Source organism: Rhodofomes roseus (genome assembly GCF_022264815.1).
Source record: "Rhodofomes roseus strain CIRM-BRFM 1785 chromosome Unknown C8Q71scaffold_37, whole genome shotgun sequence".
NCBI lineage: Eukaryota > Fungi > Basidiomycota > Agaricomycetes > Polyporales > Fomitopsidaceae > Rhodofomes > Rhodofomes roseus.
In genome coordinates this window covers 81,247-104,437 of record NW_025952993.1, presented here as the reverse complement: position 1 = coordinate 104,437, position 23,191 = coordinate 81,247, and the positions used below count along the sequence as shown (strand labels likewise).

The window sequence follows — 23,191 nt, the reverse complement described above, 5'->3', positions numbered from 1 at the left end:
ACGAGGCACTGAAGCGTACGATCTACTACTGAGGTCAGGACGCTTGGGACTGTGGGCGGACCTGTGGACTCGGACAAGTCCCCGCGGCCACTGCCAAAGGCGCTTACAGGCCTCGCGGTCACGTGCATCCTTGCCGCCAGCGCATTCAATTTCCTGTCGCTCAGCGAGTTGTGACTTGTCCAACGGCGTTGACTCGACGCATCGCCAAACCCTAGGTGCTTGCTCGCCACTGGTATACCGTCCAGTCATGAGCCAGCGAACTACCTTGCAGGATCCCGACGAGCCGCAGCGCAAACGACCCCGCACCGTGCCAGACTCCGGCACTGGGTCGGACGAGCCGCCTTTCAGCCGCGATGCGAAGTTCTGGTACCCCGACGGCAGCATTATCATCCTCGCGCAGAACGTCGGATTTCGCGTCTTCAAGAGCTTGCTTGCTGCGAGCTCTGATGTGTTCCGCGACATGTTCGCCCTCGCGCAGCCTTCGGACCACTTACAAGATGCCTCGGACGATTACCCCGTCGTACACGTTAGCGACACGGCGGCCGAGATGCGCTCGTTACTCACAGTGCTCCTGGATGCCAGACAGTATGTGTTCATTGTCATTGGCTCTTGGTACTGACTGATGTTGTCAGGTACATGTGGGCCCGCCGCACGTTCGCGTTCGAGGACATAGCCAATTGCGTCCGGCTCGCGCACAAGTACGGGATCAAGGACCTACTCAAGGACTCTTTGGCGGAGATTGAGAGATACTACCCTGCCAAGTTCGAGTCGTGGGACACCCGAGCTATCCCCTGCGCGGATGGACACGCGATTATCGCTGTCAACCTGGCGCGCCTCACGGGCACGACGTCGTTGCTACCAGCCGCCCTATACTGCTGCTGTCAGATGAACGCACGGGAGCTAATGGACGGGTACGAACGCTCAGACGGTACGGTTGACCGTCTGAGCAAGGAGGACCTCGAGCGGTGCATCGATGGCAAGAGCCATCTCTCCCTCCACTGCATGCGTGCGGTATACCAGATGTTCCGGCCCTTGGAGCTGGCTGAAAGTGCCAAATGTAGACAGGCCAATCCCTCATGTGCATCCTCACTTGCCGCTATACAATCCTATAGCTTAACACTCCCTCCTTCACGTAGATATACTTATAACGCTTTGACATCTTGGCGGGAACGCGTACTAGATGTGCTTACTGATAAGACTCAGCAGCATCATGTCTGTTCAATGTGTATCAAGGTCCTACTGAAACGGGACATAGACGTACGCATGTTTATTTGGGAGGACTTGCCAAAGCTGTTCGAGTTGACAGGTACTACGTAATTGCTATGAAGACATGCTCCTTACGCTTGAAGCAATACTGATTCCGACGAACAACATGGTGACTGGAGCTTGAACTTATCGATCTACTATGCTACAGTATGTATGATACCGTCCATACAACTTGATCAGAAGCCATACTGCGTCCCCAGTGTGTACTGGGACGACATACGCGACAGTGGGAAAGCTCTAGACAATGGACCGTGACTGAAGATATTAGTGGTCCTGGGCACTCTCAGCGTCATCCTCCTCAGACTCGTCCTCGTCCAGAGCCTGCAATGCCGACACATCCAACCATACTTTATCCAACCATATTTCCCTGCGCAGCATCCTCTCCCTTATGCACAGCGCTGTGATGCACGAGGCACACAGAGGCATGTCCCTCTCCGCACTCGTCCTGCGGCCGCTGCCACACTTCCTGATCTTCCCCTCCCATGAGGCGAGAAGGTCGCAGCCGTCGCTGACGTTAACGCGGGAGCTCCGTAGATTCTGTAGAGAGGTGAGGGATTTTCGGCATTGATCGCTCGAGGTACAGCTCGTGTTGTTGGTAAGCCCGAACAGCTTGTGGATGAACGGTACCGCACGGACGCAAAGCTCCGCCTTTCCATTGATGCAGAGCGCGAGGTCTTCCCGGCTCAGAGAGTCCACCGCGCCGTCTTCGCGCTTGTGTCCGTCCACCATCTCCATTGCGTCGAGTTGGCAGCAGGCGTAGATAGCAGAGGGGAATAGCGATTGTGCACCGGGGCACACGAGGCGCGCCAGGTTGACTGCCACAATCGCGTGTGTCGGCTCCGCGCTCTCGACCCTGGAGTCCCATGCGTCGAAGTCGTCTGAATAGTACCGTCTGAGCTCCTTCAACGAGTCCTCGAGGAGGTCCTCGATCTCGTACTTGTACGCGAGTTGAATGCAATTCGCCATGTCTTCGAACGTAAACTCCAGGCGTCGTTGCATGTAGCTATTTTGAATAAACCAGTGAATCAACGGGACACTCTCAGATACAGATCGACTACATACTGCCGCCCTTCTAAGAGAACCATCAGCAGTGAACGCATCTCCGCGGCCGTGTCGGTGACGTGAACAACGGTGCAGTTGTCCCCGCTCTCAGGCTGGTCTCGCGATTGACTCGGAGGAAGCTGCGCAGCATTAACCATGTAGCCAAGCACCCTGGATGATTTGGACAGCAGGCCTTTGTAGACACGGAAGCCTACATTCTGTGCGACGATGATGACGTTGCCGTCATCGTACCAGAACTGCGTGTTGCGGACAAACGGAGCCGGTAGAGGCGACATGGAGCTAGAGTCTGTACGTGGACGCTTTGGAGTGCGAACTCGGGAGTCTGGGGTCTCTGAACTCGATGGACGGCTCATGGTACATGGACAGCAACGAAGTGCGCTTTCTGATCTGCCACCGGACACGCTGGCAGCCATATAGCACGTGATCGCGTCCTGGCAATAATGATCTTGTCGGACCTGAGCTGTATGTACTAGCGTAGTCTGCTGATATAATCTCGTATCTCGTATATATGTCGTCGCTGTACAGACCCTTACCTTTCATCTCCTCGGTCCGACTCGGTCACTCACTTTAGGACTCGCCCTCATCCGCTCATTATGAGCGAGCAGTCACGCACTCACTCTGATGAGCCACCGACGCGCAAGCGGCCGCGAACCGACTCGGAGTCCAGCGCTGCCAGCGTGGGCTCGGATTCGTCGAAGGAGCCCTTCAGCCGAGACGGAAGGTTCTGGTACGAGGACGGAAACATCGTAGTCATCGCGGGGAACGTTGGATTTCGCGTCTACAAAGGCCTGCTCTCCGCGCACTCCGACGTCTTCCGCGACATGTTCAGCCTTCCTCAACCGGGTCCGGACCCAGTGGGCGACTGTCCCGTAGTCCATGTCACAGATACGGCAGCGGAGCTTCGTTCACTGCTATCGGTACTTCTTCCTACGCAGTACGTGCTCTGCATTGTCTCGCTACACCTCTTCGACCCATCGATGGTATCTTCACAGGTTCCTACCAGAACATCGCTTCTCTACTTTCGAAGATCTCGCTAATTGCACTCGACTCGCGCACAAGTATGGCATGAAGCAGCTCCTTGAAGATTCTCTGAAAGGGCTCGAATACTACTTCCCATCTACACTGGCTTCGTGGGACCGCCGAAATAAGCTCGCCATTGACACGCAAGCTATCGTGGGGGTCAACGTTGCACGTCTCACAAACACGCTGTCATTGCTTCCCGCCGCCCTCTACCTCTGCTGCCAGTTAACTGCCGAGGAGCTCATAGAGGGGCATCCTCACTCAGACAACACCGAAGATACTCTGAGCCCAGAAGACCTGAGGCTGTGTCTCAACAAGAGGGCTGAGCTCTGCACTCTGTTTATGACCAGTACACTCAGAGACACATTCAGTCCTATCGGCGAAGATGGCGAATGTTCGACAAACTCGCGTTGCAACAACTCTATCCACTCCATTCTGTCAGCTCATGTTACCCTCACCTGCAGCGGGTACAGCAATGCCCTATACTCATCGTTCAAATCCTTACGCAACTATTTCTACAAGGCGACGCCAAAACCCGCGTACCCCCTTTGTTCGTCATGCATCAAAATATTGGTAGAAAGAGAGGGGAATAGGCGCAAGCAAATCTGGGCGGAACTTCCGAAGTTGTTTGGGTTGGAGACTGATGAGAAGGAGCGGGAGGAGTAGCGCATTCAGCTGGTGAAACAATTGGGGCTGTCATGGTATGCTAGAGCCACGCACTCGCGTAGTCAGCTGCGCATGGACACTAACTACTGTGATCATAGGTTGTATGTACGATTACAAAAACACGCCACATACATGCGCCGCAACCACGAAGTGCCGCTGCAACCCACTGCGCATCACTCTTTCAAGTTCCGCTAGCCTATCATCAAATGCCTCGTCGTCCGGCTCCGAGCCGAGACGTTCAGAGTGCAGGATCCTCCATCCGTCAGCGTTCGTCAACGACTGCATTCTCTGTATCATCTCCCGGACATCCTACTAAGCCGTCTTTGCGGTGATGCCTTTGTCCGGATCTGAGCCGTCCCCGAACGAGACCTCTGCTCCTCCACCCGCGGCTCATCTTCACGTAGGCCAAATTCCAGACAGCGTCGAGCACGAGGATATCCGGGTCGCCGACAACGATGAGGAGCGTTCGTAGCCCGGGTGATAGCACATCGTAAGACAGCAGTCGGGACGATGCGTGTTCAGAACAGCATGCACCGTTGAGGGTCACCTACGACGCCCAACCGCTGGCGAACGTTTCGGAGTGCACGAACGGGGTTGCTCCGGACGATCGAGATGGTGATAACGCGACGTTCCTACATAACAGGCTCGACACTCCAGAGGTTCGTCGCCGCGGGTAGGGATCCGTACCTGCCCGTGTAATTCCTCCGTGCTACCCGCCTTCACGCCCTCCAGCCTAGTCGAGCGCCTTCCTAGCAGCGCGCGCTGCACTGCGCACTATACGGCGCCGCTGGAGACGTCAGGGTCAGCGGCGTGCATGGGACCATTGAGAAGATCACATCGAGTAACGTGTAACGATGAGCGCGTCTACCTACCGGGGGACACTCGACAATCAGACGGGACATGAGCACAGCAGGCCGGCCTTGGATAGACCGCCCCGCCACCCACCCGTCAAGCAAGCGAGGGAGCTCTTCCGAACGGGATTTCGCCACACGCTGGTCACCGTACTCGCACGCAGCATGCTCCCGAGCTTTGATTCCAGCACGGGTGCGAGGTGAGGGTACAGGATCGCCGGCCGGGCAAGATTGGGAAAGCCGTAAAGCCAGACTGCCGAATCCGGCTCACCACCGTAGCGCACCATGAGAGTCGTTCCATCGCCGTTCCAGGCCCTGTGAGGTACTCAGGGGACGACGACATTCTGAATGCTGCAGATAGGTAGTTTTGGTGGAGGCTTGGTGCCATCGCGCAGGGTCAAGGTGAGTGTGAGGAGCCTGCACGCGTTGGTTTGTATGATATGAGATGAGCAATCGTAGTCGAGGATGACCACAGAAGACGCACATGAGAGAAAATCACATCCCCCGGTGGCCTCGAGCCAGTCGATCAGATGGGCCATGCCATATCGTCTGCCAAAACTCGTTCACTCACGCTTCGGTGACGTCAAAATGCATGAGAGCTTACCGTACCCGCCGGTATTTGGCTCTGCAGCTTGAATGCGGCGATTGGACCGCAGGCCAGGTTCTCTAGGACATACACCTGACACGCCATACTCAGTGTGCATGTACCGTCTTTGGAAATATCATCTGCGCACCTTGTCGTCCCAGCCTAGCGTAGCGAGGAATAGCCCGGTTGGATGCCATGCGACTGCACGTATACCAAAGCCAGGGTCCTTCATGTGCGAACGATCCAAGGAGCTCGCCTGGCAGGCTCAAACTACATCGAGGCGACTCAAGCGACTCATGAGCACGTAGTCCAACAGTTCACTCGATCCCCCATCGGCCGCCAGCACACCCGTAGCTTCCGCCTCGCGCAGAATCCTATTGTTGTACTCCTCTGCGCCTGACAGGTCAGCGGCCCGGGCGCAAGCCGCGTGAAGCCTGAAATAACGAGGGTCAGGCAACGGAAGATTCACCGTGTCGGTCGTCGTAAACTCGACACGTCTGTTCAGTAGACTCCGGAGATCATGTTCAGCTGAGGCTTTCACGACGTAAGTATACTTGGAACCCTGTAAGTGGGTGCGATGTGAACTAGCAGACGGCGAGTATGCGAACTCCATCGCTCACGTTCGGACGGTTCTCCAGCCAGAGTTGTAGCTGGTCGAATGCGTCGTGGTAAAATGAACCCAGGATAAGAATATTTTCAAGGCGATGTACTTTGGGGCCGTTGAGCTCTTCGATGGAGCTGACACCGCCGAAGCCGTCCAATATCGCGTGCACGGAGGCGGCATAAGCGTTCTGAAATGGGAATCAGACGAGAATGAACGTCAGATTCCTTTATATTGAACCTTGGCGGGATCACCGATATATCCGTTTGTGGACCTATCGAAGATGTGTGTGCAGCGGGTGTTTGCTGACTGGGTCACTCTATCATCCAAAGACGCATTTACTCAAAAGCTTCTAAGCCGAGTTGTTTGCTGAGCATACACCTATACCCATTGCGGAGAAGAACCTGAAAGAGCGAGCAGAATTACCGGGAAAATTACAGTATATTAGGAACTGCAGGGCGTACTTTGGCCTTGGCTACTTGGTGAATCGACGGAGTCGAGACCAACAGAGCTCTGATCTCTCGTTTCTCAGGGTCAAACGATGGCGCAACAGGACGTGACATAGGTTCGGGCGTGGGACCCTTTGCTTGACAAACTATGTGGACACCGTTTTCGCGTAAAAGCGCACGAGTGGGTACGAGGGGGAGGTGGCTTACAGCAACGAAGGAAATGGTTCTTGTAGAGGCTTGTTAGCTCCTGGAGCACCGCACTATCTGCGTGGCGACCTCGATGTGGCCCTTGTCCTCGGTGCCTCGAGCAGCCTCCTCCGCAGAAGGCGCGCATACTAGGGGAGGGGGTACCCAACTGCGACACCGGGATTGCTGACAAGTTTCGACTCGAGAGCAAGATAGACACCTTACGCAGAGTGTAACAAGATTTCAGAGTCGGTATTGAAGGGATCCGGTCGAGGAAGGGGTTGGGCCATGACCACGGAATATCTGATGGTTATTGTTTGTAATCAGCGGCATTGGTCGTGCAAGTGGTCATACATACCAGAAGTCAAGAGGTTCCACACACGGATGCAACAGGCATCAATTAAGAATGGTGAATCCGAAGGAGGTAGAAGTTGGGTAGACGTAGAACTGGGAACGCGTTGACGGTTGACGGTCCCTTGAGCGCTACTTACGGCCAGCGCTGAGCTGTTATGTACGCGGTCACGGGGCTTGTGCTCTGGTCAGCGCAGCGCGTCGCGACCTCACGTTGTCACAACTTCAACTTGGCCACACCCTCTCACCATGGACGCACCACCGAGCCCGCAGCCATTGGAGCCGACTCGAAAGCGACCTCGCTCGGAATCCGAGCCCACGGCCTCACTGCAGCATGCCTTCAGCCGGGACGAGCGGTTCTGGTACGAGGACGGGAATGTCATCATCATAGCGCAGGGCGTCGGCTTTCGCGTCTTCAAGGGTCTGCTTGCCGCAGACTCTGAAGTTTTCCGCGACATGCTGAGCCTCGCCAAACCTGCTCCGGATCTCTCGCGAGAATCTGGCCTGGACGACTGCCCCGTAGTCCACGTCACGGACACTGCGGCTGAGGTCCGCTCATTATTGGCCATTCTGCTGGGCGGAAGGCGGTACGTATACCAAACCATTCTCTCTATTTTTGGGGCCGTGACTAACAGCGCGTTTTACAGATACATGCGACGCCTGAAGTTTGAATTCGATGACGTCGCGAACTGCATCCGTCTCGCGCACAAGTACGGCATTCAGGACGTGCTCGAAGATTCCTTGGAGGAGTTGAAGAAATACTTCCCCGCCACGTTCGATGCGTTCGCGACCCGCCTCACTAGCGAGACATCGACCGACGCGATCGTCGCTGCGAATCTAGCACGCCTCACCAATACTTTATCGATCCTTCCCGCCGCTCTCTATGGGTGCTGTCAATTGGACGGGAAAGAGCTGCTGGAAGGCAAGGTGCGCAAGGACGGTGTTGTGGACACCTTGAACTTCGAGGATCTTGGACACTGCACGGACGGAATGAGAAGGCTCTGCACGCTCAACGTTCAACTTGCGTCGGATGTCTTCTCGCCCCTGGATAACGCAGAATGCGTGATCATCGATCGCTGTAACACATCTCTTGCAACTCTCCAACTGAAGTGGATCCATCGGATTCCACGGGGAAATGGCGATGTTCTCGCTCCCTGGGACCTCCGCGGCTACGATCGTAAAAAGAAGCCAAAACCAAGTTCGCCTCTCTGCGCATCGTGCATTGCACTGCTTGAAGCGAGGGCCACCACGCTGCGCCAGAGGATCTGGTCCGAACTGCCTGATGTATTCAATCTGAAGGAGGGAAGCGAGGAAGTGGTGTCTCAGGAGGATGCAGTTATGTCTCAGGGTGATAGCTGAGTATATCTCTGGTTGACATGGACTTAACATCGACTTGTTCCCTTCGTCCACATTTACAGATACAGTAGTACTGCGCTGCTCTACCCCAATCCAACTCCGTCTATACGCCGCCTCCAGGCTGGTTTCCTTCGTTCACATTATTGGGGACTACATGCCATTGTTCACTGGTCCACGGCACCTTCACCACCAGTCTCTCCTTCAAATCCTGCATTGCAACCATTGCCGTATGACCCCGAGACGAATTTTCCTCTCCAGCCGCCATTGGCCTTCACATACACCATGAACTCACGCCAAACATCGTCAAGTGCGAGGACATCTGGATCGCCGATGACGACGAGAAGAGACCGTGCTCGCGTTGTAGCGACTGAGCATCCCGTCAGCGATGCTTCCAGCGAACTCTCGGATTTTTGCAGGTTGTACGCACCGTTAAACCTGCGTGGATCTGCCACGAACCCGAGCCGCTGGCGAATGTCTCTGTCCGCGCGCTTCTGGTTGCTACGTACAGTCGATATGATGATGACACGGTAATCCTGCGCAGAAGGACTCGGTCAGAGTCAAGTAGCTTACTTGGGGACACGACACGTACCTGGCCCTGAAACTGTTCCGTCGAGCCGATACGCAGTGCGTCCGTATCCATGGGTGATTGTTTGAGGAGCGCGCGGATCTTGTGGCATTGCGCACTGTACGGGCTTATAATTCCAATTTCTTGCGCGGCTGGGTATGCCAGTCTCAAGGTCAGCCACTAAAAAGGTTATCTAATGAGACGTACTGATGGGACAGTTTGTATCGTTGATTAGCATCTCGCAGTATCTTGATACAAGCATCGCCTCCGGCATATTGAAGTAGGAGGGAGAGTGTCCTTTCTGGACCTCCCGGCCTTTGACAGCGTGAAAGACCACGGGGAATTTGGGGTTAAGACCATCCAGAACATCTGAGTCAAGCATGCTATGCGTGATTGCCTCGTCGCCACACAGCTTCAGTTCGTTGTCGTAAAAGTGCTGATTTGAGAATCCAATGATCGCGGGGTGTGATCTGAAATGGTTGAGTAGTTTGATGATCCTACGGTCATTGTCGTCAGCATTGGACTCTGATTCAGGTTTAGAAATGCACGAACGTCACTCCTCCGTAGTCCTTTAAGTCGTAAATAGGCAAGTCTGAGAGCCGTTCCATGTAACTGTGTTTGAGGCCGAAGTCGCTGGCGAGACTCGAGTGAATGACTGGGCCAAGCTGTTTGAAATCACCGGCGAGAATGATGTTCGTTTTTTGGTCTGCAAGGAGCTTGAGCGGGATCATTGTATCGGGCTCTGTACACTGGCTCGCTTCATCGACGAAGATGTGAGTGAACCAGCCACGTTCGATTTGGAGAAGATATGGGATGGCTGCAGATGCGCAGGTCGCAACGACCACCCTGTACGACTGCAGGCGGTCCAAGTCCGGGATGCCGTACTTGTCGTCCTTGGTAACACTGAAGTCTTTGAGTGCAGCCCTGAGCTTCGTGTCCGAGTCAACGGGACGGCCGGGCGCGTTGAGTCTGAACAGCTGCGTGGGTCCTAGCTCCATCATCTTGTATGCCAACAGATCAGCTGCTTCATTCGTCGGCGCGCACATGAGCAGTCGAACATCTGGTTTGCGCTTGAGAAGCTGGAGAGCAGCCTTGGCGACGGTCAGCGTCTTCCCGGTGCCAGGGCTATTCAACGGTAGAATGAGCCGATGGAGGAGGAGCACAGAGGAACACGCACGGGCCAAAGATAATGAACGGCACACTTCCTGGAGGTTCCGTCACAATTTTTGCGATGGTTTCCTTCTGTTCCCGATTACTGAGCAGGCTATTGTCTTCCTCGAGATCTATCGTGTCGATCTCGGCATCCGTAAGGCGACGCAAACCCAAGATATAGTTTATGTCGGGAAACAGGAGGCGACGCTGATGAGCAGCCTTACGCGTTAGGTTGTTTGCCCGATGGCGTCTTCTCCACGGCGTGCCGTCCAGCTCGAACATGACGTCGACTAGCTCGTGTGGCGGGTCGCACTCAAAACTCCCGTCGTGGAATCTCAATGCTACTGTATGAGGTATGCGGGCGCGGTTGAACGTAGCTCGATGCCAAACGTTGTCTCCGTCTCTCTTGCGCACGTGCAACGTGCCGTTGACTTTGACCCCCGGTACCTCCGTCTCCCAGACAGGTATACACAGACTGAAGGTGTAAACGATGTAAGGCGCTGACTCATCGGCAAGGGTGCAGACATAGTAGGATTGCACATACCTATAGTGATCGCGCTCGGGTGCTAGAGTGGTGCTACAGATAACGTTGCGTTGGAGATCAATCCTAATAGTCACAATCAAGGACAGCCCAATCAGAACATGAATAATTCGGGAACCTCTGTTGCCATTCCTCGAGGTGAAGTAGAGGGCGAAAGAAAGCATTATGCGTCTGAAAGGTGAGTTTTGATGGTAGGAGTCGCCTCCGAATCTCCTCTTCCTTAGCCTGTCGACTAGACTCCTCTCTGTCGAGGATACCCATCAACTTCTGGTTTTGTTTCTTCATGTCTAGATATTGGGGTAAATCACGTAACACGATTGCATTCCGCAAGGCCCTCTGGCATGTCGGGACGGTCCACTTCATAGCCTGAGTCTTTTGCAAGTGGGGATCTTGGTGCAGGAAGTGGTCTTCAATCCCCTCAGACTCGTTCAAACCACTCTGCGTGGGCCCAACGGGACGATGTCGACGTTCAAGTTAAGCAGTGCGACTAGTGGCACCGGTTAGTTTGAAATCGTCAATGTAACGCATGTTGCTTACACAATCACGTGGCTTCGTCGCGGTTGTGGCGCGAAATCGCGCTCTGAAGTTTGAAGTTTGAACGGACTCGGACTCAGATTTAACTCTGATCTTGCCTTCAGTTTACCGGGCTCCGGTTGATTCGTGTAACAACAAGACACAGACTCTAGCTGGTCCGCGAATATGCAGGACCAAACACAGGTGCGTAGCGAGTACAACGGCCTCGCAACGGGAAGACAGGCTAACCTCTGCAATACAAGCCATGCGTATATCTGTCCCCAGATGATGAGGAGCACGGTATGTTGGCTATCAAATCACAGTGATTGTCGACCAATCAGCGCAGACGACGGCCTACCTCCCGAACCGTTACACCCCTCCCAGTGGCGCGACCTCCCTAGTGGGTACGTCCAGCGCATGAAGGTCTACAAAACACTATGGGCGAGGTGTCTCTCCCGCATGCAGGTACGCCCAGTCGCTTAACGAGGCTCTTCACTGCTTGACACATGCCGTGTCAGACACTTGTTCATGCGATACACGCCCCGGTGGCCTGCGAAGTTGCCCTCGAAATCAAGTCAGCGTATGAAGACCAGCTACCAGGTTTACCCTATCACGAGATTCCCGTGATCGCACTCGCAGGTCTGTATCATACCATTACACCCTGCGCACGACACCGACAGTTCCTTGCAGCGGAGCCAGGCAGCCCCATCTATGCTGATGTAGTCTCTCAGCTTGAGAGCCCTTCAACGGTTCAGGGCCAAGAAAGACGCGATCTGTTAATTCACCTACACCCCTCTGAATGTCCAAACCTGCTCTCGATGATGAGAGCGGTCGTCACCGGCTTCACGGCACAGTCTGGTACCGAAAGTAGGTAAGACGGGTTTCTGCCGCGCGTACTCGACGTGACACGGTTGTGTATCTAGGGAGAACGCGGTCCGCTGTCTCTCTTGCGAACTATGATTTCGCGCGCCTCCAAGCGTGGTATCGCACCCTTGACAGCCACCCGAATCTTGTCGTTTTCGTCCACGATTTCGAGCAATTCGATGTCGGGGTGGTCCAAGACGCCCTGTATATCTGCAGGTACCCGTTTCACGTCGCACGATGCGCTTGGTTCTCATTCACCCAGCTTGCATGTACCACGTGTTCCTTTGGTCTTCGTCCTGGGCCTTACCTCGCCCTCGACGCCGACGCACCTCCACAAAGCTTATGCACGGTCGACGCTCGCGCTTCTCCGCATCCGAGCGTTCACCGCACCCTCAGGCCAGTCCGTCACGGAGGAAGTGCTCGCCAGGGTAAGCCGCGCATATTCTCGCCTCACCAGCGGAGCTGAGCGCATACGCATCAGACATACTTCGATCCCACTTTCGAACCGGACATAATGATCGGCCCAGCGACTCTCGACTTCCTCCACGACTTCGCGTCGCGACACACGTCCTCGCTGGACGCGCTCTACACCGTTCTGCAGGTGCGCATGTACTCGATTTCCGATACGACAGGACTTGACGGACTGGCAGCTCGCCCACATGAAACACTTCACCGAGCCGCTCACCGTACTCGCAGACGCGTCCTCCGACGCTCATCCCTCGCTCACCGACGAATCCGCCCGCCCGTTCGTCTCCGCGCTCGCACTACGCCTCCAGCGCTCCACCGACAGCGCCCCAGACGACCTGCTAGACGCGGTGCAGAGCGCGCGCGCGGCCTTCCACCGCAAGGCGCGCGAGCTGCGCGTCGCACTCGCCGCCGCGGAGGCCGCGCGCCGGATCGGGCAGATGGCGGGCGCACACTCCGTCGAGGAGGAGGACGCGCTCCAGTTCGCGCGTGCGGTGCTGCGAGGGCGCGTCGAGAAGGAGGTGCGGTACCTCGGGATGGTCGTGAGGTGCGTTCCGAGCTTGCGTCCGTTGTATGGTGCTGACGCGCGGCGCTCTAGGAAGCTACCGGCGGAACAGCTGGGGATGCTCCTTGCGGAGCTGCTGGCGCTGTTCGAGCAGGTTGGTGCGGGCGGAGATGGCTCGGAGGAAGGGACGCCGCACGCACAACTGCAGAACCTGTTTGCGCAGCTGCCGCGGAGCGAAGAAGGCGAGGATGGCAACCCCGATGCGGACGGCCCACCGCAAGAAGATGGCGCTCCCGGCGTGCGCGAGCTCTCGGACGCCCTGGGAGGCTGGCTCGTCGACTTCCTCGAGTGAGTCCGGCGCAGGAGCGCGATTCCGATCGGTGCCACTGACATCGCCGTGATCGTAGGCAGCGCTTCGTGAGGCTGGACGAAGGGCCCCTGTGGGACATGTGGTACATGGGGAACACGCCGTTCCCCGCAGAGGTGCGCAGCGCTTTCCCCTTCCACCCTGTTTCCGCTCACGTCGCGCCACCTCTAGCTCATCAACCCCGCCCCGCGCCTCGCCGTCGTCTCCGCGCTCACGCACCCCTCCGACTTCGCGCGTGCGCACTGCGAGCTCCTCGAGCCCGCGCCCTCTCCCTCCGCGTCTCCGTCCCCCGCGGACCCGCTCGACCTCGACGGAGACGAGGAGGACGAGGGCGAGGAGGCGCTGTGGGAGCTCCCGGACGCGAGCATCCTGTTCCGGCGGTACGTGGAGGCAGGCCGGATGGTGAACGTGTACGACTGGTTCCAGTCGTTCGCGGTCGTGCTCGAGGGCCAGCGGCGGCGGCTCCGCAAGCGCGAGCGCGAGGTGGCCGTCGCGAACGGCGGCGGTGCGAGACGGGTGAACGGCGTGCCGAAGGGGAAGGGGGCGCTGCAGCTGGAGGCGGAGGGCGAGGACGAAGAGGAGAGCGAGGAGGAAGGTGCGAGCGCCGAGGAGGAGAGCGAGGAGTGGGTGGAGGAGGTGCAGGCGCGATTCATGCGCGCGCTGCATACACTGGACTGGATGGGCTTCGTCCGCCATACGGGCAGGAAGGCGGACCATATCATCCGCACGGTTTATGACGTGCTCGATTAGCTCAGTTCGATAGCCGTCTTTGTCCAATGTCCCAATGGTCTGTCCGCGTCGGCTAGTAATGTTCCAAGTGCCCTATGCTACATCCAGATTACAGGTTAAAACATAGACAAGTCAATTGGAATAGAGAGCTATAGCATGTCCTTCTCAACCGCGACCCCTCAGCCACTTCAGCTCACAAAATCCACCCCACCAATAGCAATGCAGCCAACAGCGATGCACTCCCAACCGAAACGCCTGCAACGCGGCGCGCAGCGCCATTCGCAGACACGCCAGTTATCGTCGTGGGCACCGCGTCGGGCGGACGCGAGCTCGTCGCGACCCTGAAGCCCGTCGTGGCGGCCATCGCGCCCGCAGACTGCGTGCCCGCTGCCGCACTAGTCGCCGCCGTCGCCATCGAGCCGAGCTCGGGGTGCTCAGAGGCGTTGAACGAGCCCGTCATACCGGTCATCCTACGAGTGGGTGCGTCAGTGGGCGGGTGGGTAGAGAAGCGGGCGGGGAAGACGCACGTGAAGGTCGCGGAGAAGGCCTCCGCGGGGAAGGCGGAGTTGTTCGCGTCCTTGAGGCTGAGGGACTGAAAGCGGATGAAGCTGCAGACATGTGTGTTAGCCCGCCGGGCGGTGTGCGCGAGAGGTGTGCGTAGTGCGAACGCACTAGTAGTCGCCGTTGGCCCCCACGGTGGGATCTGGTGTGAAGACGATCGACTCTGTCGTGGCGACGTCGACGCTCGAGACAATGTTCTGGACTCGCGTCTAGAGCGGGAGGTACCGTCTCAACAACGCGGAGTGGGGTGACTAGTAGAGACGTGCCTGGACGGTCGCGCTCCCGACGTAGATACCAACGCTTGCCTTGCCGAACTTCGTGAGGGCGGGGTCGGATCCGTCGTCCTTCCAGGATATTGTCTGGTTCTGCCCTGCAGTCCAAGTCGTCCCGTCGACGGGTGCAGTGACCTGGGCAAACGTTCAGTGAGGTTGTTCATGTGTGCAAGGCAAGGAGTCTCACGTACATAGAGCTTTCCCAGAGCGGGGAGACCGAATGCGGCGACGAACAGCAGTCGTGCAACCCGCGAAGACGTCGACTTGGGCATACCGAAGCTACGAGGAGGACAGAGTCCACCGGCTCAGGCGCAGGAGCGCGAGTGCGTGTTGAAGAATAGAGAGAAGACGCAGCGGACGAGGCTGAGGCAACGCGGGCCAACCACGATCGTTTGACAGGTGGTCAACTGCGTGGCGATCGACCGTCTGCGTCTGAATCATCTCGGACTAGAGGATCCTCAGACTTTATACACACGGGGTTAATGCATGGGACTGGGAGTCAGATAATTGGGCCTTTTTTCGAGAGGATATTCTCGAAAGTCGGACTAGTAGTAGACTCGCACCGGTAGCGTACTAGTAGTACGTGACCCTTCGACGACGGCCGTGAGATGGGAGACAGATGGCGGCTGCCAGTAAATGACGACGAATTATTTGGTGTCCAAGGACATTCCCGTCAGATCATTGTACAACGAAGGTAGACCAGGCTTCACGCGCACGGTCAGCCTAGCGAGAAACACGAACTACGTTACAACAGCGGCAGTAGATGAGATCAAGATCTGGGTCGATCTCGCGGAGCTGGAATGTCAGCCACATCATCCACCTACGGTAAATCATACTCATGTTGTGATGCTGCGACCACGACAATGATCCACTGCCGTCTGAATATACTCGACGTATCAATGTCATCAAAATCTGTGGTCCTGTCAAATGTCCAAACAACAACGTTTCGTCAACGCGCGAGCTTGACGCAAACTTGAACGGCGGAGCGGTAAGCACCACGCCTTCAAGTTCTCATTTGCGTGTAGCTGGGCTTACATGTCTCTAAGCATGTGCTACAGATTTCTTCTCCTCAGGTCTAACATACGCATGAGAAACTTTGGAATATGGTCGGCCAGAGTGTCCCAGCGTCAGGTATCTGGGCGCCAATAGGGACTACTAGTATAGACGGACGCCGTCCGTCTGATTAGGTTCTCGCGGTTCCCATAGCGGCATATAAGGCTGAACTCGCGAGAAACGACGCGGACGCTACCCTCCTATCTCCCCTGTATCGCGTGTGGGATGTCCTTGGTTCGTTGCTCGTGCGGTCTCGATATCAGTGCCCGGCGTATGGATTCCCATGTCGCCGGGCGCAGGCATCAGCGACTCTCAGGGCAAGCGTCGGCGGCGACGCAGGGTCAGACAGGTCTGTATTTCTCATTGTGTGTGGCGAGGCGAGTGCAGTCTGACGTGCCCCGTGTTTATCTCAGACGCAGCACAGAGCAATGGAGGTGGTACAGCCCCGGATCCAGCTGTCACGCCCACCAGTGTGCCTGCATTGTCCACCACCGGAGTGATGTGCTCTTGTGGAGAGCTCATCAGGCTGCGCAACAACGAACAGAGGGAGCGCCATCTGCAGGGGAGGCGCCATCTAGATGGGCTACAGCGCATGGATTCCCATGTCGCCGGGAGCAGGCATGGGGCCGAACACAGCACGCAGGGCCAGACAGGTCTGTAGACCACATTGCGTGTTGCACGACGACCGACTGCAGGCTGAAGTGCCGCGTTCACTCAGACTCAGCACAGAGCAATCCGGGCAGCGCAGACCCCGATCCAGCTGCTACGCCCAGCAGTGTGCCTGCATTGTCCACCATCGGAGTGATGTGCTCTTGCGGCGAGTTCATCAGACTGCCCAATAACCAATACAGGGAGCGCCATCTGCAAGGGAGACGTCACCTGGATGGGCTACAGCGCATGCGTCACTCCCAAGGTTCTTCCATCGTCGTATACGCGTCAGTAATGCTCATGTATACGCGTACAGGTCCCTCCCAGGCCTCCGAGCCGGGCCCAGCACCGGCCCCGACTACCGACGAAAGAGGCAGGCGCGCGCACATACCCTCCACGACAGTCCGCTGCGACATTTGCAGCATCCTTCTGGACGACATGCCCGCGTACGAGGCGCACAAGCAGGGCGACGCGCACCGGCGCGCTCTAACAGAGCTCGCCTTCGCGTCTGCCTCTGCCACGAGCAGCTCTACTGCCGCGTACATCCGCTGCCCCGTCTGCGAGCGCGACCTACCCGCGGCGCGCTGGGAGGCGCACGTCGCGCGCGACGCGTACCACCGCTGGCGCGAGCAGTATGCGGACGTCACCGCACAGGTGCGGTCCGCGGAGATGAACCGCAACGGAGTGTCCGTGACGGGGGAGGCTGGCGGCATCGACTTTGGGACGCTCGAGGCGGATGCGGTGCAGGGGACCTCGGTTGAGCATACGGTGGAGGTGACGGTGTCGAACGACGAACCGGGGAGCCTGATCACACTCCAGTCGGCCAGGTTCACCTCGTCGTATAGAGACAGACCCGGAGGCTCCAGGTAAGTGCCCTATCGCACCCTCCCAGGTTGAATATACTAATGCGATTCCACCTAGCTTCTCTGCACTCCTCCGCGGCGCCTCGCGCTTCGTGAACTACGGCAAACCGCGTATGGTCGTCGTGACGTTCCACGCCTCGTACGCCGGGCGCTTCGACGACACGCTCGAGCTCGAGTTCCACGACGTGCGCCGACGCGAGCGCTTCCTGCTCCTGCGGCGGGTGCTCGCCGTCGTCGGGCCCGCCGCGGACTACGCCCTCCTCGCATCCATCGCGCGCGGCTCGTACCACCGCCCGCTCTTCGTCCCGCACGAGCCTACCCCGCACGCGGTCCCCACCCGCCGCCCGCCGACGTGGAGCAAGGTCCGCTGGGCGGTGAAGCTGCCGGAGTTCCCGGTGCCGAAGGCATTGATGAGGGTGTTGAACACGATGGATGGGAGGGGGAGCGTGGAGCAGATACGTGGGAGGCTTTTGCCGAGTGTGTTGAATATGGGGACATATGGCAAGTTCTTTAGCACACTCCTCCATTCGGAGGAGTGGCAACAGAGGTGCGCGTGCTGGATGCCTGTGGATAGTGTGCATGCTGACCGTTGTTTAGTGTTAACTTGTCTCGCTCCAACCTCTTCGATGCCCCTATCACTGCAGTGGGCAGTCGCTACAAGTAGGCATCCTTGCTACGTCATCTGTATGCTTTCATACTGACATATGGTCAGGCTACCGATCCCCGGCCTCATCGAGGGCAAGCCCACCCTGCGCGTTGGCGACACAATCCTCGTCTGCAAGTCTGACGGAAGCAACACCTGGCATGAAGCCGTCATCCACCAGGTCAACCTCGTCGACGTGATCTTGCGCATTAACCCGCAGTTCAAACTCTTTCCGGGTCGACGTGCAGGCAAGATAGACGTGAAGTTCCAGCTAAATCGCATGCCATGGCGCAGGCGCCAGCATGCGGTTCTGCTGGACAACAACCAGGCGCGGATCCTTTTCCCAACTCCTGAACACACCGAGGATCTGCGTCGCCCCACGGCAGAGGATATCGACGCCTTGAGTTTCGACGATGCCACGCTCATAGACAACTATGAGCAGAAGGAGGTTGTCGCTGCAATTGTCAATGCCCCTCCGGGCAGCGTCCCATTCGTGGTGTTCGGCCCGTACGTATCACTTTCTTCCTCGGCCGGTTCATGAAGCTCATGTCCATTAGGCCCGGCACCGGCAAGACTGTGACCCTCGTGGAGGCCGCGTTACAGATCCTCATCAACAATCCCAACGCGCGGCTGCTCCTGTGTGCGCCGACCAACGAAGCAGCCGACCTGATAGCATCCAAGCTGATGATTCTCGGGCCCAGCCAGCTTTTCAGGCTCAACGCCCTCTGGCGACCTATGAAAGGCGGGTTACAAATGATGCTCAAGGACTTCTGCTTGATCAACGGGAACAAGGTGTACGCCATTCCTGAGGTAGAGATTCTGAAGAAGGTCAGAGCCGTTGTGACGACGTGCGTATCCGCGGGCGTCCCGAATGGCCTGGGCATCGAGCGCGGGTGGTTCACGCATGTGTTCGTCGACGAGGCGGGCCAGTGCATGGAGCCCGACATTATGGTCCCGCTCAAGCTGCTAGCGGACGCGGAGACGAACATTGTTCTTGCGGGAGACATCAAGCAGCTCGGCCCCGTCATCCACTCGAGCATTGGTCGCGAGCTCGGCCTCGGGTACCCCTACATGGAGCGGCTGTTGAAAATACCCGTCTATGACTTGAACCTCTATGGTGGCATTACGTGAGTGGATATCCCTTTTCGCAGCTAGTCACAAATAATCGCGATGTCTGCGGTCATAGGATTACGAAGTTGGTCAAGCATTTCAGGTCACACCCCGCGATCATCGGGATTTCGAACAGGCTGTTCTACGCGAACGAGTTGCAGCCCCTCGGCGACAAGGCAATCACTCACAGCATGCTTCGGTCGACATGTCTGGATGGCTTGAACCCCCAGTTCCCTGTCGTGTTCCACGCCATCAGCGGGACGGACGAACAGGAGGCGGGTTCGCCGTCGTACTTCAACAAAGCGGAGGCGTCGCTTGTTGCGAGATATTGTGAGGAGCTCGTCGCTGACCTGAAGGTCCCTCTCAGTACGCTATATCCCTATGAGAACGCGACCTCTCTGCTGACGCTGACATCTCCAGGTGCGAAGGATATCGGAGTCATCAGCCCCTATAGTGCGCAGTGCAGCAAAATTCGCGCGCTGCTGGGAAGGCGCTCGACTCAGCTGGAGGGTGTGAAGGTGGGTACCACGGAGGAGTTCCAGGGCCAGGTGAGTTCCTTCTATTTTGCCGTCGACATGTGTCTGGAATGACTTGGATTGTAGGAACGCCGAGTCATCATCATCTCGACCGTGCGCAGCAACCCCGCCCACGCACTCAGAGACGTGCGACATCGGTTGGGCTTCGTAGGCGATCCTCAGAGGTTCAACGGTGCGTGTTGTGCTGAATGATGCGTCGTCTCGACTGCTGTTTAATGATGCGGATCAGTTGCTATCACCCGGGCACGAGCACTCCTCATCGTTGTTGGCGACCCGAATATCCTCGCGCTCGACCCTGTCTGGAAGGAATTCCTGGCTTATGTGAAGAGGAACCGCGGGTGGAGAGGAGTGGATGTCTCATTCGGGGACGGATCGGATTCAGACGAAGGCATCTCTGCACAGACCGCGGCTCAGCAAGATGTCCAGGAGTTGATACAGAGACTGCGGTCCTTGACGATGGAAAATGCTGACAGATGGAGGGTCCCGGAACCAGACTCTTCCGACTCGGAGCCGGACGATGAGGCGTATGATGATAGGCCTGCGGACTTGGAGGAGTGATGCTCAGTTAGTCGTCGCAACAGCACTTCGTGGTCACGGCGCATGTATGTGGTGTATCCGTATCTACAACCTATGATCACAGTATTATGCATGTGCAGCTGACTACACGACTCTAGCATACCATGACAACTTCGGTTGTTTCACCAGCTGTATGCGCTCCCCCCCCACTACTTCTCACCGGGCTACAACCCAAACAACTTCGGAAGTCCCGCCCAAATTCGCTGGCGCCTATTTCCCTCTCTTTCTACCAATGTTTTGATACACGCCGAACAGAGGGGATACGCGGGTTTCGGCGTCTTCTTGGAGGAATACTTGCGTATGGTTGTGATCCACGAACGTAGGGCATCGCCTTCCCCCCCGTCAATGCAGGCTGCAATATCAACTGACAGAATGGAGTGGATAGAGGTGTTGCAGCGCGATTTTGTTGCGCATTCGCCATCTGTGCCGATAGGATTGAACGTGTCTCTGAGCGTAGTGATCATAAACAGAGTGCAGAGCTTGGCCCTCGCGTTGAGACACCGCTCTAAGTCTTCTGGACTCAGAGAATCCTGAGTACCGTCCAAGCGAGCGTGCCCCTCCTGGAGCTCCTTAGCAGTCAACTGGCAGCAGAGGTAGAGGGCGGCGGGAAGTACCGACAGCGTGTTGGTGAGACGTGCGAGGTTGACCGCCACGATGGGATGGGTGTCATCATCTTTGAATCCCTCACGGATGTCCCATGAAATCAATGTGGATGGGAAGTGGTCCTTGAGGTCTTCCAGGGAATCCCAAAGGAGTTGCTTCATGCCATACTTGTGCGCGAGTCGAGTGCAATTAGCGAGGTCTTCGAAAGCAGACAAGGGAAGTTCCAGAAACCTGTGATCATACTATTGGTGGGTCAAAGAGGTGTAGCGAGACAATGTAGAGCACGAACTGCGTAGGAAGAAGTACCGATAGCAGTGAACGAAGCTCCGCTGCCGTATCTGTGACATGAACTACGGGACAGTCGTCCACGGCGTCCAGACCCGGTTGAGGCAGGCTGAACATGTCACGGAAGACGTCGGAGTGCGTGGAGAGCAGGCCTTTGTAGACGCGAAACCCAACGTTCTCCGCAATGACCACGATGTTTCCATCCTCTAACCAGAATTCTCCGTCGCGGCTGAAGGGCTCCTTCGACAAACCTGAGTCCACGCTGGCAGCGCCGGACTCCTCGTCGATTCGCGGCCGCTTGCGTAGCCGTGGTTTATCGGAGTGAGTACGTGACTTACTGCTCATAATGAGCAGATGAGAATGAGTTCTGGGGTGAGTGGCCGGGTACCGAGGAGGTGAAAGGCAAGGTCTGTGAGTCGTCGACGCGTCGACGCGTGCGCGGGCGTAGCACGTGATCACGGGGTCGGGCGGTACAACATGGTCAATCTTGTCGATTTGTTGTCGACACTAGAGAGACTCACTGGGCTTCGCAGTCACGGCGCATGTATGCAACGTATGGTAGTTTACAAGCACAGCTGAAGCTGAGTATGCGAATGCATGGGTTTCGCATAAGTACCGTATACATCAGTTACCCTGATTCACCAGCTCTCGAGTCTCCGAGTCCGCTACTCCTCCTCCTCCTCCTCCTCATCATCATCATCACTGGTCTCTAACCCGAACAACTGCGGAAGTCCGGCCCAGAGTCGCTCGCGCCTATCTTCCTCTCTTTGTACCAATTGCTTGATGCATGCAGAACAGAGGGGATGCGCGGGCTTCGGTCTCCTCTTGTAGGAATGGGCGTGTATGGCGCTGATCCATGAGTGTAGGGCTTCGCTATCACCCGCATCGAGTACGAGATAATCTGACAGAATGGAGTGGATAACGGTGTTGCAGCGTGAGTGTGTCGAGCATTTGTCGTTTTTGCGGATATGATTGAACGTCTCTCCGAGCGTAGATGTCACAAACAGCGTGCACAGCTTGGCCCTCGCATCAAGACATCGCCGTAGGTCCTCTGGGCTCAGAGTATCTTTGGTGCCGTCCGAGCGAGTGTGCCCCTCCATGAGCTCCTCGGCAGTCAACTGGCAGCAGAGGTAGAAGGCGGCGGGAAGCATTGACGGCGTGTTTGTGAGACGTGCGAGGTTGACCCCCGCGATGGCTCGCCACATGTCAGCATAGCGATATTGATCTCGGCAGTCCCGTGAAGCCAGTGTGGATGGGAAGTAGTCTTCGAGCTCTGTCAGAGACTCTTCAAGGAGCTGCTTCATGCCATACTTGTGCGCGAGTCGAGTGCAATTAGCGAGGTCGTCGAAAGCAGACAAGGGAAGTTTCCGGAACCTGTGAAGATACCATCGATGGGTCTAAGAGGTGTAGCAAGGTGACAATGTGTAGCACGTACTGCGTAGGAAGAAGTACCGATAGCATTGAGGATATCTCCGCTGCAGTGTCTGTGACATGAACTACGGGACAGTCCTCCACAGCGTCCAGACCCGGCTGAGGGAGGCTGAACATGTCGCGGAAGACGTCGGAGTGCGTGGCGAGCAGACCTTTGTAGACACGGAATCCAACATTCTCCGCAATGACTACGATGTCTCCGTCCGCGTACCAGAACCTATCGTCTCGGCTGAAGGGCTCCTTCGACGAATCCGAGCGCGAACTGGCAGCGCTGGACTGCGAGTCGGTTCGCGGCCGCTTGCGTGTCGGTGGCTCATCGCTCATGGTTGTAGTGACCGAGTTGAGCAAGGTATGGCGAGTCGTCGACGCCTTTGTACAAGCTCGCCCGGCAGAAGCAAATACACTGACGGCCTGAATTTACGTGATAGCGTAGCTCTAGCGCCTTTGGCGGTGGCCGGCGCGGGGACTTTCAAGCTGTCATTCGAATGCATGCCCGAAACCTTGTAGACGTACCA

At 56.9% G+C, this 23,191-nt stretch overlaps 11 protein-coding genes across 11 annotated transcripts; 5 read left to right on the top strand and 6 right to left on the bottom strand.

Moving 5' to 3' along the window:
- Nucleotides 1-247: 247 nt before the first annotated feature.
- Nucleotides 248-1,117, top strand: C8Q71DRAFT_863137 (uncharacterized protein; the record flags this gene model as incomplete). The annotated part of the gene is made up of 3 exons (XM_047928125.1): nucleotides 248-585; nucleotides 633-1,006; nucleotides 1,062-1,117. The coding sequence occupies 3 exons, from the start codon at nucleotides 248-250 to the stop codon at nucleotides 1,115-1,117; spliced, it is 768 nt and encodes a 255-aa protein (XP_047773020.1).
- A 306-nt stretch (nucleotides 1,118-1,423) lies between these two features.
- C8Q71DRAFT_400844 (uncharacterized protein) lies at nucleotides 1,424-2,693 on the bottom strand. Its single transcript, XM_047918328.1, has 2 exons — nucleotides 2,329-2,693; nucleotides 1,424-2,269 (listed from the first exon to the last, which is right to left on the bottom strand). Exons 1-2 carry the CDS (start codon nucleotides 2,679-2,681, stop codon nucleotides 1,531-1,533), a joined length of 1,092 nt encoding a protein of 363 aa, XP_047773019.1. The 5' UTR covers nucleotides 2,682-2,693; the 3' UTR covers nucleotides 1,424-1,530.
- Nucleotides 2,694-2,921: 228 nt separating this feature from the next.
- On the top strand, nucleotides 2,922-4,014 carry C8Q71DRAFT_727995 (uncharacterized protein; the record flags this gene model as incomplete). Its single annotated transcript, XM_047921910.1, has 2 exons — nucleotides 2,922-3,262; nucleotides 3,321-4,014. 2 exons carry the CDS (start codon nucleotides 2,922-2,924, stop codon nucleotides 4,012-4,014), a joined length of 1,035 nt encoding a protein of 344 aa, XP_047773018.1.
- A 1,723-nt stretch (nucleotides 4,015-5,737) lies between these two features.
- On the bottom strand, nucleotides 5,738-6,230 carry C8Q71DRAFT_691789 (uncharacterized protein; the record flags this gene model as incomplete). The annotated part of the gene is made up of 2 exons (XM_047919871.1): nucleotides 5,738-6,013; nucleotides 6,072-6,230. Coding segments are annotated over 2 exons (435 nt in total), but the record flags the coding sequence as incomplete, so codon positions are not given.
- Nucleotides 6,231-6,433: 203 nt separating this feature from the next.
- Nucleotides 6,434-6,856, bottom strand: C8Q71DRAFT_789875 (uncharacterized protein). Its single transcript, XM_047925281.1, has 2 exons — nucleotides 6,709-6,856; nucleotides 6,434-6,647 (listed from the first exon to the last, which is right to left on the bottom strand). The coding sequence occupies exons 1-2, from the start codon at nucleotides 6,833-6,835 to the stop codon at nucleotides 6,487-6,489; spliced, it is 288 nt and encodes a 95-aa protein (XP_047773016.1). The 5' UTR covers nucleotides 6,836-6,856; the 3' UTR covers nucleotides 6,434-6,486.
- A 379-nt stretch (nucleotides 6,857-7,235) lies between these two features.
- Nucleotides 7,236-8,537, top strand: C8Q71DRAFT_400750 (uncharacterized protein). Its single transcript, XM_047918327.1, has 2 exons — nucleotides 7,236-7,625; nucleotides 7,686-8,537. Exons 1-2 carry the CDS (start codon nucleotides 7,288-7,290, stop codon nucleotides 8,395-8,397), a joined length of 1,050 nt encoding a protein of 349 aa, XP_047773015.1. The 5' UTR covers nucleotides 7,236-7,287; the 3' UTR covers nucleotides 8,398-8,537.
- A 21-nt stretch (nucleotides 8,538-8,558) lies between these two features.
- C8Q71DRAFT_863132 (P-loop containing nucleoside triphosphate hydrolase protein) lies at nucleotides 8,559-10,393 on the bottom strand (the record flags this gene model as incomplete). The annotated part of the gene is made up of 6 exons (XM_047928124.1): nucleotides 8,559-8,761; nucleotides 8,822-8,927; nucleotides 8,984-9,111; nucleotides 9,167-9,456; nucleotides 9,512-10,084; nucleotides 10,137-10,393. The coding sequence occupies 6 exons, from the start codon at nucleotides 10,391-10,393 to the stop codon at nucleotides 8,559-8,561; spliced, it is 1,557 nt and encodes a 518-aa protein (XP_047773014.1).
- An 862-nt stretch (nucleotides 10,394-11,255) lies between these two features.
- C8Q71DRAFT_843637 (origin recognition complex subunit 3 N-terminus-domain-containing protein) lies at nucleotides 11,256-14,427 on the top strand. Its single transcript, XM_047926571.1, has 13 exons — nucleotides 11,256-11,369; nucleotides 11,429-11,465; nucleotides 11,512-11,630; nucleotides 11,684-11,804; nucleotides 11,856-12,032; nucleotides 12,089-12,245; nucleotides 12,292-12,457; nucleotides 12,511-12,630; nucleotides 12,680-13,041; nucleotides 13,093-13,347; nucleotides 13,407-13,482; nucleotides 13,538-13,849; nucleotides 13,925-14,427. Exons 1-13 carry the CDS (start codon nucleotides 11,352-11,354, stop codon nucleotides 14,114-14,116), a joined length of 2,112 nt encoding a protein of 703 aa, XP_047773013.1. The 5' UTR covers nucleotides 11,256-11,351; the 3' UTR covers nucleotides 14,117-14,427.
- Nucleotides 13,947-15,651, bottom strand: C8Q71DRAFT_843635 (uncharacterized protein). Its single transcript, XM_047926570.1, has 5 exons — nucleotides 15,120-15,651; nucleotides 14,923-15,063; nucleotides 14,768-14,865; nucleotides 14,623-14,703; nucleotides 13,947-14,565 (listed from the first exon to the last, which is right to left on the bottom strand). Exons 1-5 carry the CDS (start codon nucleotides 15,198-15,200, stop codon nucleotides 14,289-14,291), a joined length of 678 nt encoding a protein of 225 aa, XP_047773012.1. The 5' UTR covers nucleotides 15,201-15,651; the 3' UTR covers nucleotides 13,947-14,288.
- Nucleotides 15,652-16,251: 600 nt separating this feature from the next.
- C8Q71DRAFT_400680 (P-loop containing nucleoside triphosphate hydrolase protein) lies at nucleotides 16,252-20,466 on the top strand. Its single transcript, XM_047918326.1, has 13 exons — nucleotides 16,252-16,330; nucleotides 16,395-16,634; nucleotides 16,684-16,894; nucleotides 16,946-17,495; nucleotides 17,551-18,039; nucleotides 18,090-18,152; nucleotides 18,205-18,642; nucleotides 18,693-19,262; nucleotides 19,322-19,611; nucleotides 19,666-19,793; nucleotides 19,848-19,953; nucleotides 20,011-20,383; nucleotides 20,456-20,466. Exons 2-12 carry the CDS (start codon nucleotides 16,560-16,562, stop codon nucleotides 20,337-20,339), a joined length of 3,249 nt encoding a protein of 1,082 aa, XP_047773011.1. The 5' UTR covers nucleotides 16,252-16,330; nucleotides 16,395-16,559; the 3' UTR covers nucleotides 20,340-20,383; nucleotides 20,456-20,466.
- Nucleotides 20,467-20,521: 55 nt separating this feature from the next.
- On the bottom strand, nucleotides 20,522-23,000 carry C8Q71DRAFT_718042 (uncharacterized protein; the record flags this gene model as incomplete). Its single annotated transcript, XM_047921209.1, has 4 exons — nucleotides 20,522-21,191; nucleotides 21,250-21,474; nucleotides 21,966-22,642; nucleotides 22,677-23,000. 4 exons carry the CDS (start codon nucleotides 22,998-23,000, stop codon nucleotides 20,522-20,524), a joined length of 1,896 nt encoding a protein of 631 aa, XP_047773010.1.
- Nucleotides 23,001-23,191: the final 191 nt, after the last annotated feature.

Coding starts and splice junctions, on each gene's coding strand:
- C8Q71DRAFT_400844 (XM_047918328.1), bottom strand. CDS start 2,681: ATGAGCCGTCCATCGAGTTCAGAGACCCCAGACTCCCGAGTTCGCACT. Junction 2,270..2,328: donor GTTCTCTTAGAAGGGCGGCA/GTATGTAGTCGA, acceptor TATTCAAAATAG/CTACATGCAACGACGCCTGG.
- C8Q71DRAFT_789875 (XM_047925281.1), bottom strand. CDS start 6,835: ATGCGCGCCTTCTGCGGAGGAGGCTGCTCGAGGCACCGAGGACAAGGG. Junction 6,648..6,708: donor GAACCATTTCCTTCGTTGCT/GTAAGCCACCTC, acceptor GTGTCCACATAG/TTTGTCAAGCAAAGGGTCCC.
- C8Q71DRAFT_400750 (XM_047918327.1), top strand. CDS start 7,288: ATGGACGCACCACCGAGCCCGCAGCCATTGGAGCCGACTCGAAAGCGA. Junction 7,626..7,685: donor ATTCTGCTGGGCGGAAGGCG/GTACGTATACCA, acceptor CGCGTTTTACAG/ATACATGCGACGCCTGAAGT.
- C8Q71DRAFT_843637 (XM_047926571.1), top strand. Junction 12,033..12,088: donor GGCACAGTCTGGTACCGAAA/GTAGGTAAGACG, acceptor TTGTGTATCTAG/GGAGAACGCGGTCCGCTGTC. Junction 13,348..13,406: donor TGGCTCGTCGACTTCCTCGA/GTGAGTCCGGCG, acceptor CCGTGATCGTAG/GCAGCGCTTCGTGAGGCTGG.
- C8Q71DRAFT_843635 (XM_047926570.1), bottom strand. CDS start 15,200: ATGCCCAAGTCGACGTCTTCGCGGGTTGCACGACTGCTGTTCGTCGCC. Junction 15,064..15,119: donor CCGCTCTGGGAAAGCTCTAT/GTACGTGAGACT, acceptor ACGTTTGCCCAG/GTCACTGCACCCGTCGACGG. Junction 14,704..14,767: donor GGGGCCAACGGCGACTACTA/GTGCGTTCGCAC, acceptor ACATGTCTGCAG/CTTCATCCGCTTTCAGTCCC.
- C8Q71DRAFT_400680 (XM_047918326.1), top strand. CDS start 16,560: ATGGGCTACAGCGCATGGATTCCCATGTCGCCGGGAGCAGGCATGGGG. Junction 16,635..16,683: donor CAGCACGCAGGGCCAGACAG/GTCTGTAGACCA, acceptor TGCAGGCTGAAG/TGCCGCGTTCACTCAGACTC. Junction 16,895..16,945: donor GCGCATGCGTCACTCCCAAG/GTTCTTCCATCG, acceptor ATACGCGTACAG/GTCCCTCCCAGGCCTCCGAG.